The 13,300-nt window shown below is 40.7% G+C and overlaps 1 protein-coding gene across 1 annotated transcript in view; it reads right to left on the bottom strand.

Moving 5' to 3' along the window:
- Nucleotides 1–1,707: 1,707 nt before the first annotated feature.
- VAMP2 (vesicle associated membrane protein 2) overlaps nt 1,708–13,300 on the bottom strand; it is a 53,104-nt gene continuing 41,511 nt past the window's right edge. The window contains exons 4-5 of the mRNA XM_064435900.1: nt 12,729–12,780; nt 1,708–10,654 (exon numbers count right to left, since the gene is read on the bottom strand). Coding sequence (XP_064291970.1) covers nt 10,638–10,654; nt 12,729–12,780 — 69 coding nt within the window. The 3' untranslated portion in view covers nt 1,708–10,637. The remainder of the gene's footprint in view (nt 10,655–12,728; nt 12,781–13,300) is intronic.

Genomic DNA, 13,300 nt, shown 5'->3' on the forward strand with positions numbered 1-13,300 from the left:
ACCACAGGCAGTGTTACAAGGTTATGTTCCTCTAGATTAGAAACTCCTGGAAAAGCAAAAAAGAAAAAAAACCAAACCTGCCTTGGCTCCACAGTAGTTACCACTGCCTTGCTCTCTTTCATATGGAACTTGAGCAGTTTACCAACTCTTCTTTTCAGATTGCAGTTTTGACCATCATTAGTTATGTGAGATATTTTTTAAAAAATTAAAACTGTCAGGAACACTTAGGAGCACTTATTGATTTTATTGATTCACTTATCTTCAGGTACTTCAGCTTACAAAGCAAAGTGTACAGACAGTCACTTCAAGGATTGTTTTGTCTTTGAACTGTTTTGTATTGACTTTCCAAAGCATGTGCATGTCCCAAGAGCTCATCACTCCTCATAATTTAATAATCCCTAGGAAGCAGTTCTTCTTTCTGCTCCCTGAACTGCCATGAATTATGCAAATCTATCTGACCAGGATGAAAGATAGATTTTTCATATAATCTTACTGATTCTTCCATATCCACCTAAATATCTCCATCATTTTAAACATAACTTCATTTTCACTTGGTTTTATCATCTGCTAGAATTCTATGTAAGATCAAAAGTCAGAAATTGGGATTTTTTTTTCAATAAAGCTGAGCTAATTATGCAACCTTGCTGTAAGAGTGCTAGTGGAGCATCAGCCCATTGTACTCCCTTAATAATCCTCACTTTGGCTTTGATCAGTTTCCCGTGTCCTTTAATATCGTGTTCACATGCACCAGTCAACACAATTCACTTTCTCTCTTCATCCTTATTTGCTATTTCACATAGACCAGAATGTGCAATATATGAAATCAGTGATTGCTTTGTCTCCTTTTAGACTCCAAAGTGTCCCCAATTGATTGCCAGGTGCACTGAGTTACCAAGGACAAATCTATAGTTTTGCTAATAAAGAACCTTCATTTAAAAAGGCATCTTGACATTACCTGGGATTGGGATGGGGAGAGACAATAATGTGCCTTTTATGTGTTCTGAGATCATTTGCAACAAAATTGGAGAAGTTCTTGAACAATGCCCCCAACGCATTGAAGGTGTGGAGCTACCTGGGAGTTACTGTGAAGCTTATGCAATTTAAAATTTAGGTGTAGGCGCTAGGAAGGAGAGAAAAGCAGCTTCCAACCCTTGTCCCTTCAAAGGGCTTAATTGCTCATTAGAAATAACCATGGCAACAGTTACCATGCCCCATTAATCCATCACACAAGTGGCCAGCACCAGCTGCTTCAAGTTAAGGCAGAAGAGGACCCTGCAAGAGTCTGTATTCCCCTCGCTGGAAATCCTTCCTTTTTCATCTAAAAGCTGTCCAATGTACACCAAACTAGTGAGCTATCAGTATTTCATAGCATTGAACTCCCTGAGTTCACCATGACCTGTTAAAATGAAAACCCATGTTACCATTAAGAAAATTAAGAATATGGTCAAATGCACTCATTTTCTCATCTGCTCCTATTCACCATTTGTTAATGTTTGTATATTTTTGTACAGGGTTCATTACTGTTTATACAACAGAAGTGCTTTTTTTTCTTTTCTGTTACAGTGAACATGTAAAAACACAGTGTGAATTGGAAAATCTTCATTTCTAGAAGTCTCTAGTACTTAACACAGAGAGGGAATGAAAACTGAAGCTGCTGAACTGTCCTTAAGCTGTGTGTATTGGGAACAGAATGATACAAACTCAAACTTCTTAAAACAAGATTTATTGGCACAAACATACATGTTACAAATGTCTACGATACTCTTGGAAAATATGTTCACCACCTCAAAAAAATCACTGTTCACAGAAAAAGTACAGTAATATCAAACTTTGTAAGTCATCACAATTTCAGCATCAAAATACATGCATTTTATCATTTATAAATGAAATTCCACTGACCTCCAGGTAAAGCACTTTAAGAAAATGTCCTGGTCTCCACAACATTATTTTTTCCTCTCCAGATAGTTCCAATAAGGTGCAAATGGGTTGTTTTCTGTAGAGGCACGAATCACAGCTCCTTGCTCGGTACAGCTGAGTCTATGAGGTGAGAGATGCTGTTCTCAGCACAGACTTTCAGGCCCTTTCTGGGTGTGTTACTACAGAGCTTAACACCACTGTGTGGCCTTTAAAAGAATGCAACTAGAAATTTGGTCTGGAGTTTGGGCTTTTAAAAGGACAACTGAAAACTTATTTCTGATTGTTCCCATTACAGGAAGTAAAGCTTGAAAAATCACAAGGAAAGAGGTAGAAGAAAGGTTTTTATTTTGCACTGCCATTCCATCAGCATTTGAAACAGATGTGGCATTGCCAAGGATACTTTTGAGGAGAAAGAGTAACCTCAGTAAATCCTCTTCTTTCATTGGTACCAGTCTAGTAACTTAGCAGCCACTCAAGATTTTGCCACTGACCTCAGACAATACAGAACAAGACTTCAGCAGTTGTCCTGACCCTGATTCTGTGCCTATTCCAGTTTCAGAGCCAGAGAAGCTTCACACACACACACACACAGGGGAGAGAATGCTCTGATGTCCTCAGCACGATCACATCTGCCTCAGTCCAATGGCAACAAGAAAGAAAGAAAATTTCTTGATGTCAGTGGAAAGTCTTTGAAAAAAGGGAGTTTGCACTTAATTCCACTAGATCTGAATTTGATTCCAATCAGATCAGTGCAGAACAGAACAAAAAGGCAAAATCATAAACCACGTGCACTCACAAAGGTGTTTCCTGCACTTTTATCAGCCTCAGTAGGGCATTGAACATACCCAATGACAGAACTGGTTGTGGAGCCATGGGCCTTGGAGATTTTCAAACCTCATCAAGACAAAACCCGTGCAACCTGTCCCAGCCTCAAAGGCAGCCCTGCCTCGAGCAGGACATCAGACAGGCAACCCCAGCAGGCTTTTCTCCCTAATTCTTTATCATTCAAAGGAAAGGCTTTTCCTCTTCTGAATTGGAACACAGCACAGATTCCACACCAGGCCTGGATTTAGCAAGGACAAATGAGGGGTTTTTTTGCGTTAAACAGAAAGCAGAAATTCACTGTCTGCTTAGGCACATGTTGAAGTCACTTCCAGGCCTGGCCATGCCCTGCTGCTGACTCCAGGCTGGTGAGACTGCAGTGCTGAACTGATGACACAAACACCTCCAGAGGCTGCTCTTCTCTGTTAACACTCAAGCATAAGTCATTAAGGAAAATACTAATTAGCTGGCTATGAACTCATTTCCTGCAATGAGCATAACAAGTTTATAATAAGAGTTCATATATTGCCACTTAGAGGACTTTTTTATGCTGCAAAGCAAACTAAAGGTTGCTCACAGTAGACAGTGGCTGTTTCATCTCTTTCCTGCTTGGAAGGAGAACATCTCACCCAAATGGCAAATGCCTCTCTACATATATAAGCACTTCCTTTGGAAAGGGGAAGGAAAAAAGAATAGGACTTGTCAAATAAAACTTTAACCTCTACACACTTGGTGCATCCCCCTCAGAATGTATTTTTGCAACAGACAAAGCATGTTTTTAAGTCCTGCTCTTGAGTAGGAGGTGCTAATTTCTAATTTTTCAGTGATGCTGATAAACCTCATGTGAGTAATATTTTACCACGTTTGTGGTTGGGGCAGAGAGGATGTTTCATTTACAAAAATAATTATGTTTTTCATGACAAGTAGTGGGCTATCTGTAACATTTTATTGTGCAGACCTGCGAGTGTGTCATAGCAATATTAGCATTTTATTGTCTGGGGAAAAAGTAGATGGAACATAGACTGAAGTTAGCTTTTCCAATGAGAAAAAAAATATTCTTTCATCTATAGTTAAGTTTTGGAAACTAATTATTTGACTATTTTTATAGCTGCTAATTGCCTAAATAATACGTAAATAAGTAATGGTTAAACTTTATAACCATAGTCTTTACCATACATTTCTACTTTTATTCAGAATGATTTTTCCCTTTGGGTTTCATGAAAGCCTGAGCTTGCATTATTTAGTAGCTTGCTAGTGGCATGGTAGTCACTCCAATCACTGAATTTTTGGTTCCAGACTACTTTCATTAATAAAGAAATGTTAGCAAACTTTCAGATCAATACTATAAATATTAATAGCTAAACTTCTAAAAAAAATATGCATTGTGCATGTATGAATTTGTAGGTCCATTATATGCACTATCTCTATCCTTGTTTTTACAAAGAAAATAACTGCAGCTGCCATTATTTAGTTTTACTTTAAACTTTACTTTACTTACAAACCTGCAATGTATCAGGGGTAGAAACTGATTTAATTCTTTCAAACTTTTCCTCACAAAAAGCTCAGACCACCACCAAGTGTTCACATATATATGACAGGAAGGTAATGGACTCAACAAAGGGATTTTTTACCCTCACCTTAGGCCATTTACAGGTGGACAAGCACAGGAAGTGGAGTGGATTGAGAGTAGCCAAAATAATCATGCTGTGTCAACAAGATTCCATTACTGAGCCCAAACTGCTCTAGGACAAACTGGGCATTCAGGCTGGATCTTTGCTGCCCCAGGCACTCTGAAATCCTAATTTGACTGAAGTCCTTGAGCATTGCTGCAGCTGCCAGCAGCCCCAGGTCTGGGGCTAGAACACCCCAAAAAGTGCTGCACCATCCTTCCTGCATCCATCTCCTGCATTGTCCAGGAAAACCACTGCCATCTGTCACAGTTCATTTTAAGTATTTGAATTTAATAGACAAGCACTGCTAAATTTTAATATAAAAAGGGTTCTCTTAGGTAGAGCCACTTAAAGAAGGGATTTTACTGAATGTTAGCGATATTTCACTTGCACCATTTGCCAATTTATGATATTGTGACTATCACAATATCCTTATTTACTGTTTCCTTTCTTTCCAACTAAATGAATGAAATTACTGTTACAAGAACTGTTAAATAAATTTAATTAAACTTCCAGTGCTGCAATTTAAGGTAGCGTAGCAAAAATGCTATTATTTAGCCTCTTTTTGTATCCCATAATTTTGAAGCAAATGGAGACCCAGGAGCCTTGTTCTGCCCCAGGTGTGGCTGACCAGAGAGGGGAGGTTTGAGGGGAGCTGAGTGTTGTGGGAGGAGGTTCTGCTTCAGCCAAAGCCACCTGAGCTCTGGCTGAGGGCAGCAGTGACAGTGTGGCAGCAGGCAAGGAGTCAGCCCAGAGGGCAGAACAGCCCCAAAATTCTGTGCTCCAAATACACTACACTCCAAAACCACAACAGCTTTCTAAGAGAACAGAAAGGGACTTGAAGAATAATGGATAAGCCAGACACTGTGAGAAGAGCTAAAGAATGGAGAAGTTTTTTTTTCATAATTGTCTTTGTTGTTCTCTATGATATTTTCTCTTTGAGAACAAGTACTTTGCCCTTTTAAAAGTATAGCACATGGCTTTTTTGGTTGAATAGAGTGTTACGTGCAAACCACGAGGCTGTATTCATGTTTTGAAGAGGTGCAGGTTCTGGTTTTTTGCTTTGGAGAGTTAGCAGATGTGATACACTCATGACAGAATGAGGTTACTGCAGGAGTGACTCATTGTTGAATAATCAAGTGTTTACTCCACCAAAACTGCATGTAACCAGACTGCCACAGTTTTCCTGCTTTATTCTAAGATGTAGCTTTTAAATGTCAGTGCACCAGGAAGGAAGGTAAACTCCTTGGGTGGCTCAGATCTCTTTTTATGCATGTGTTTAAAGGCAGAGTGTCTTAGGGTTCTCAATGGAGAAGAAAAACTACTGAGCACATCAACTGAGACACTCATTAATCAGCTGAGGAAGGGAAATTAACTGGAGAAGAAAACAACATCCTTTCCTGAAGTATTTCTGAAGTAGACCAGATGGAGAAAGAACACCTGGTGTGAGGTTCTGGTTTGGTTGTTTCATACATCCCAATCTAGTATCCCTCCTGACAATAGTGTTACCATTTGAGAAATCTTCAGCCAATAATTTCTCTAGCTACAATTCATTTTTTTCAAACTACCTTCTTCAGCTTTTTGATTTTTCTTTTAAAGAAGCTAATTTGAGCATGCTTGTGCTTTCTCTGGCTCAAATATATCCTGTCCAGAAACAGGGACCTAAATCAGGTGAGGAAGAACTGGCTGGAAGAGCATCTCAGTCTTCTGACGAGATAGAGGGCCCAAAGGTTATGATCTGTTACAGGTCTAAAGTTCAGGTCAGGATGCAAATCCAGATCAAAGAGACTTTGAGACCTTTCTCTAATACTCACTGTGTACATTGGGAGGGAGCCCAGTGCCTTATATGGCTGCTGGTTTGCCCCTTCCTTGTTTAAAGGGCAGGAGGAGCAGGGCTGAGAGATAAATCCTGGATCATACCCAAGTGCTCCCGAGGTTATTTGTGAAGGTCTCCCACCAACACGCAATCAAGGTGCTGTCTTAAAAAAAAAAAACCCAGATCATGCATATTCCCTCTGTGTGGATAATCTCCCACAGAACAGAGAAAATTCACTCTATGAAAGCATGAAAGAGTTGAGATCGAGCTTCTGAAAGTTCCTCAAGTTTGAGTTTCCCATGGTCAATGCCCTTCTGGGAAACAGACATCATTTTGCAGGTATGCTGAAATATCGATGTAAAGTCAAGAACTTGGTGTTAAAAGCTAAAATCCATTGTACTCAGACAAGAAGTAGTGCAGCAGCTCATAAAATCAAAGCTAGGTGAAGCCTTGTCACAAGAGCAGTGACAGAAACCATGGAATTTTAAAAGGTCTTGCTACCCAGACAAAAGCATAGCAGACTGAGGCTGTTCTAATTAATTCCTTGCACAATCAATAATGTCCTGATCTTCCATCACTGTTTAAGTCACTTATTGCAGATCACTATATAAAAAGAAAAAAAGCCAAATATTTTACTTGCCTGAATTGTTTCTGGGGGTAACATCCTGCAGGTTCCGACTGAATGAAAAGGCCAGCTTTAGAAGTCCAACTGATTACATTTCTAAATCGCTCCTTGTCTTACAGACCCTAGGTTACGTTCAGAATCTTTATCAGATTCTCCCATCCTCCTTCTAATAGTATTGGATTAGGTTGGACTCTGTTGGATTGACTGTGCTGTTATGTAATGCTGTCAAGTGAAAATCAGGTCAAGTACCTCGTTAGGGCTTCCACACTAAGTTTTCCTGCCAAGTTCTGTGCAACACCGGTTTTGGATTTAAAGCCACATCTGTGTTTTTGGGTTTAAAGCCACATCTGTGTCACTGCAATGTCAGCTAAATTTGAAAGTGTAACGCCCAAGCAGGACCTCGGCAGCCTGTTGATAGTGGGTGCAAGCAACCCTTGTTCAAGCTCAGAAGCTGATGGAGGATCATTGACAAGATCACTGAGAAGCCAAGCAGCAGCCATGGTACAGGCACTGAGCAGCTGTTAACCCCTTCCTTTCAGTTGTGCTGTGTGTGAAGGGCATCTCCTGCTCTACAGCCTCCAGAAAGGAGGAGCTTCTGGTAAGGATGGAATATGCAGGTCTCAAACAATGTCTAATTCTGGATAAAGCTATCAAAGGCATTGCTTCCAGCCAGAAGAGGCCTCAGTTTGGTCCCCAAGGTGGCAGTCAGCCATGGCCCTGCAGTCCCCTGAGGGTTTGCCAGGCGTCACTAAAGGAAGCCCTTTTGTGACATTTTACCAGCCCAGAGGAAGAGCCCAGGCACTATCAGTGGCACAGAGCAGGAGCTGAAATTCTAATTGGTGGTGACTGAACAAGAATGATTTAACCATTTCATGGAAAATCCACAGCCAGGCAGGTGCAACTGCACGGACCTTTCAAACGTAGAGTGGAAGGCAATCAATGCTGGCTCCAACTGTGCTTATATAGATTGTGCTCTGCACCAGCCTGCACGGATGTGAGAGATGCTGTTGCACAATCTATGACCCTGAACAGTCCTGCATTATCATGTTCTCCTGGCTGAAGGTATAACCCTCTGCAAGAGCAGCTGAGCTCTGTTCATCAGGGCAAGACACATTTGTTCATGCTCTCTGGGCAGAATTAGAATGATTACATGGTTTATCTCACCAATTACAACCAACCACCACAGCACAAGAAGTAGCAAACACTGAGCATTCATGAGCACACCGTGGGCCAGTAACTTTGAAAAGTTAAACACATTAATTTACCATACTTCATCACCACACAGGAGGAAATAATCAGGAGGAAACATTCTACAACCCACTAGAAGGCAGATTTCTTAACTTTTCCTCGCAAATTCTCACTTATATTTAGCAGTGATCCCCATTAGTTACAATTTTGAGAGAGAATGGATCCACATTCCACAAAGAGCAGTTTCTGTTCTCCACTCACCTAAAGGTGAGATTTGATTTTGACTATTAACTTGCTTGAACTACATTAGCTGGGAGGATGTGAGCTTTGCATCCTTGTAGCACTTCCACTGCAGTTTCATGTTGGAGCTTTATGTGTTTGTAGCTAGAGGATTCAAACTCGTTAATGTGCATTTGCACTCCTATCAGCTGAGTATCAGTTCAGCCTCCCAGAGGAGAAGGAACATCTGTATTAAGGCTCAGTATCAGCATTTCACCTTCCTGATTGCACCACCTCCAGCAAAAGCTGTCTTCATCTCATGAGTCTGTTCATCAGAGAAGCCCTGAGAGGACACCACGCCCAGCACGGGTGTGGGTGGCAGGTCCCACTCTCAGCAGATAATTCCAGTTACCTTAGCAGTTTAAAAAGGCTCCTGAAGTTGGATGGCTCATTTCTCTCCCAGTGAAAGCTCATTTATACACAGTTATGTCACCTCACAGAGTCAGGCCATTCATCCCTACTATGTTTTTGTCCAGCCCAGGAGGATTTCTGAATTGTTTGTGTTCTCACCCAGTGAAGGACTGAAGTGATCAGGGCACACCAGGGAGTCCAGGATCACATCAGTAACTTTGAATATTCAGCTTCATAAAGGCTGGGGCCACTTATGACTTAATGATATAAAGTAGTACAGGTAACTATAAAGTGATAAATATTTAGGAAAAAAGTGCAACTGGAACCTTTTAATTGATCATTACTTATTCACTCTGCAAAATTCTACTTCAGCACAATTTATATATAGATTCACAGCAACAAACTGATCTGGCTCTCAATTTTTTTTCTCTAAAACCATGCAAGAGAAATACTCTACAGTGGGAATATTTGCACTATTATCACTGTTTCAATTCCCTAATTAAATTGCAGACAAAAAACCCCAACACATCAAATTTTTTTTTTAATTCTATGAATTCTTTTTAGAAATTCTGAAGGAGTTATTCTGAAAAGACCCTTTTCTGAATTTCCTGGCTCAAAATTTGATTAATTCATTTTTAATTTGGTTAAAGATGATTAAACTATTCACTGTTTTAAAAAGAAAAACAAGAAATTCACAAAAGCATAAAGAACTTTCTCTCAAGCCACAATATATAATTTTTTTTAATTACATCAAATGTTAGTTTAAATTAATTGAGTATAATAGGTATCTCAGCTGAGCACTTTACAATGATGACACTATAGTCTATGAACTATCAGCATGCACAAATTAAAATATATCTTTTTAAAGCCTATTAACACCACTACTTTGAACAGTGTTTCTGTTCTTTCCTCTTCTCCAGGAAAGCTTTGCTAGGCACCCTTCCCTTCCTCAGCCTCTCCCCACTGTTCCCCCCTGCCTTCTTCCTGATTTTTGAACCATCCTGGCAGTGGGGACCATTTCTGCAAACTGCTGCAGAGGCAGCTTCCTCCACAGAGCTGGGTAGCCACAGACATCACCCAAACTGATGAGAGGCTTCAGGTCATGGCCTAATTATTGGGGATTGGCATCCAAGAGGTGTCCCATGAAACCTCACTAAAGGTGCCTTGAGTTTTCAGCGACAGACTGTACCTGAGTCATTGGTGATGCTTGCATCACCACTTCTGCTTTTCACTTGGCTTTTTCAGGACTGTACTAGTTAATGCTTTTTGGCTGTCACACAGGGTTTTTTTTCCTTTCTGGCTTTCATATTGAGGCTATCTTGGTTGTTCAGAACACCAAGAGGTTTTTCCATAAGGAAAAAGATTAAATCCATAAAAGATGATAAATCAGTCTTAATTTTCTGTGGACAATGTTTTTAGACTTGGATTCTACATCTAACCTCAAAGAAATCTGTGTTTGGTTGGCTAAACTGAAATATGATATCTTACATGAATACTTAGAGGTATCACTCTCTTCAATGGGAGTAACAGATACATCTGACAATGGATTTTGCCATCCAACTTTAGGAGCTCAGATTGAGAATTTTGGTCCTAATGTTTGCTGCAACCTTAGAATTGGGTCCAATCCACCTGGCAGTGTCCCTTTAAACAGGAGCTTCCCCACAGCTGCATTCTCTGGTTCTGAGATGTTTTAGGATGCTTTTCATATACTACAGTTTCTGAAGGTCAGTGCGTACACATCTTAAGACACAGTGATTAGACAGTGTATGGAACTACTTGGCAGTATTTAGCTGGTACAGTTTCTTGTGGAAACAACAGAATTCCAAAATACACCACACTGAATGCTTATGGGTTATTACAAGCAAAAATCCCAAGACACCGGGAATTAAAAAGCGGAGTTCAACAAAGGAACACTGATATCGTCGGTTGATATGAACAAAGGTGTGCCAAGTCTTCCTTCTCTGCTTTTTCAAGTGGAGAAATAAACTGGGAAATGAAGCAGAAGGAAAGAAAGATTTAAAAAAAAAGACAAACCCAGGAATTATTACAGAGTTTCTGTTGTGCTTTATCTCACAGCAGTGTGTGGTGTCAGAGGACTGCAAACACCCTTAGCCCATCCTAGCTGAAGGAGCGTGACGTGTCTGGCACACAGTATTCCTTCCTGGCAGACACGGGCATGCTCCTCCTGTGTCCAAGGGAATCTGGAGGGGAAACTGGAGTAGAAAGCAGGGGAGACTGTGGCTCAGAAGCCAGAGAGGGCAGGGACTGACAGTGATGTTCACTGCTGTCCCCAGCCCCAGCAAAGCCGTGTGCTGTACTGCATCCTCCTGCTGTGCAGCACCCATGGCAGCTGGCTGCTGTGAGGGATGTCTGCACCACAGCCACCCCCGTGGAGGGCATGGCCTTGTTCTCACTCAAATCAGACTGGAAAAGCCATGCAGGCCTTGTCTAACAGCACTTGGATTCTTGATGTCTATGGGATTTAAACATATACTTGAGAGCTACTGTAAATAAACAGCATTGAATTAAATACACAAGGTCCTTCCTGAAGCTGCAACCTTTAGGCACTTATCACAGAGGAATCAAATAGACTGGGAAAATAATTTGAACAACAGGTACACTCAAATCTCACTGGCCTGGTAGTGCATCTCAGTGTGGTGAGCCATGGCCTGGGTTGAAAAATGTGACACTCATGTTTGTGATTAAATACCCTAAACTCAAACCACGTCAAACCTGCACTGGCTTTTTTATTCTTTTTTTTTTTTTTAATTTAGCACAACAGACATTCAGCATTTTAAACCAGGAGTGAAACAATATTCTTACTTATATATGTTTCAGCCTAAACTTCCATGGAGGAGATATGAGCTATCTTGACCACCTTTTACTTTCTTAAAACTCACATAATGTTCAAGGAGGAACACCCAGCAATTAGTTCAGTGGCTGCACATCTTCTTTTGTCTGGTTGCTGCACAAGGGCTGTTCTTTCTCTTGAGTACTCAGTTAATATAGTTAAATTAATATCTAACCATTTCCCATTCTTGCTGTATCAGTGTTACGAAACCCTGGAATTATTCTGGGTCACTCTGGTGCCAGCATTCATAAGGCTAATAAACTGTCACATGTATCTCATTCCTTTCAGTCATGTTTACAGGTGATCCTGCAAGCTTTCTTTACAGGAGCAACAGAAGAAAATGGAAACATGCTGAGTATCAGGCATGTAACTTGAGAGCTGGGAATTAGCTCACATCCACAGTCTGGCCTTCTGGTGAATCTCTTCTGGGTTACTACCTGCATTGTGTATCTAAAGAAATCTCCCTTTCAGGAGTTAATGCCATATTACAGTTATGTCACCTAACAGCTGTTGCTAACACAGGGTTACATAAATGAAATGTTCAGTTCCTGTCATTACAAGGTCCCCGAGTCCCAACCAGCACGACTGCTATTATTCATTCATAGCTAACTTCCCACAACAACTGCATGGAACGAGCTGATCTTTTGAGAGAAGAAGTCAGTGAGACTTTGGGCCATCTTTTAACAACATTTGGGCATTTGAGGTGCAAAAGGATCTTCAGAAACACTGACATCTCAAATTCTAGCTGATATGGTAGAAACCAGGCACCTACACGCTTTTAAAAAATTCATTAGATGTCTGTTTGCCTGTGTGCCTTCACCCTCTTTTTATAGGCATGAGGTATTTCAGGAATTACTGTTCTTAGCAGAAAACTCCGGGACTGTGGCAGTCATCATACTGAAAGGAAGATCTCTGAGACTGCATAAAAATTTATTTAAAACATAAAAAGGGAGAGCTTTTAATGCTAGGGAAAGTTATGTAACATGCTAATGTTAAAAACAGCAAATGTCAACAAATTCTGCCAATATGTGTCCAGGGAGTTTGCAGTAATTCTCACTATGAAAGCATATCACTAGAAGGGAAATGTCACAAATTAATCAGTTTAAATATTTTATATCCATTTTTTGTTGCTTTGTTTTTTAATGTATCAGCCATTCTTAAGTCACAAGCTATTGAGATCATAAATAAAAGGGAAAATGAATTACTCACTTATAATTATAATGAGAATGACTGCACATACTACACCGAGGATGATCATCATCTGTAAAAAGAGAAGATGTAAGAAAGAAAAAGTCAGGTTTTCATGTGAGAGACATTAACCCCTCAATTTTTTTGCTTCTGCTTAGTGACTCATTCCTAACACTTTTAACTCTTGTAAAGACTTACTGCAACAGACTTGCTAAGGCCCAGATTTATTGCTGGTTTTCAAATCAACAATGGACAGAGCCTCTTGTTAAAGCTGGTCAGCTAAAGATACAGTGACCAACCTCAACCATTCCCAGCAGCAAAGAAAAACTCAGTTTCCAAAGTAAAACAGCTCCCGTGGCTGGGTTCACACGTGGCCAGGTACCACTTTACACCAGAGTCACCTCATCCCTTCTCCCCACCTTCTGAAGCCGGTGAGGAGGCAGCTGGAGCTGCCCAAGCCCAGCAGCTGTTTGTGCTGCTGCTGGTGAGATAAGAAGCTGAAGATAGCCAGGACAGTCGCCAGGACAATAGCCAGGACAGTCGCCAGGACAATAGCCAGCAGGTTCTCCTGGAAACAGCTCAGTGCAAAGCAG

The sequence above is a fragment of the Passer domesticus genome, chromosome 11 (genome assembly GCF_036417665.1).
Source record: "Passer domesticus isolate bPasDom1 chromosome 11, bPasDom1.hap1, whole genome shotgun sequence".
Lineage (NCBI taxonomy): Eukaryota > Metazoa > Chordata > Aves > Passeriformes > Passeridae > Passer > Passer domesticus.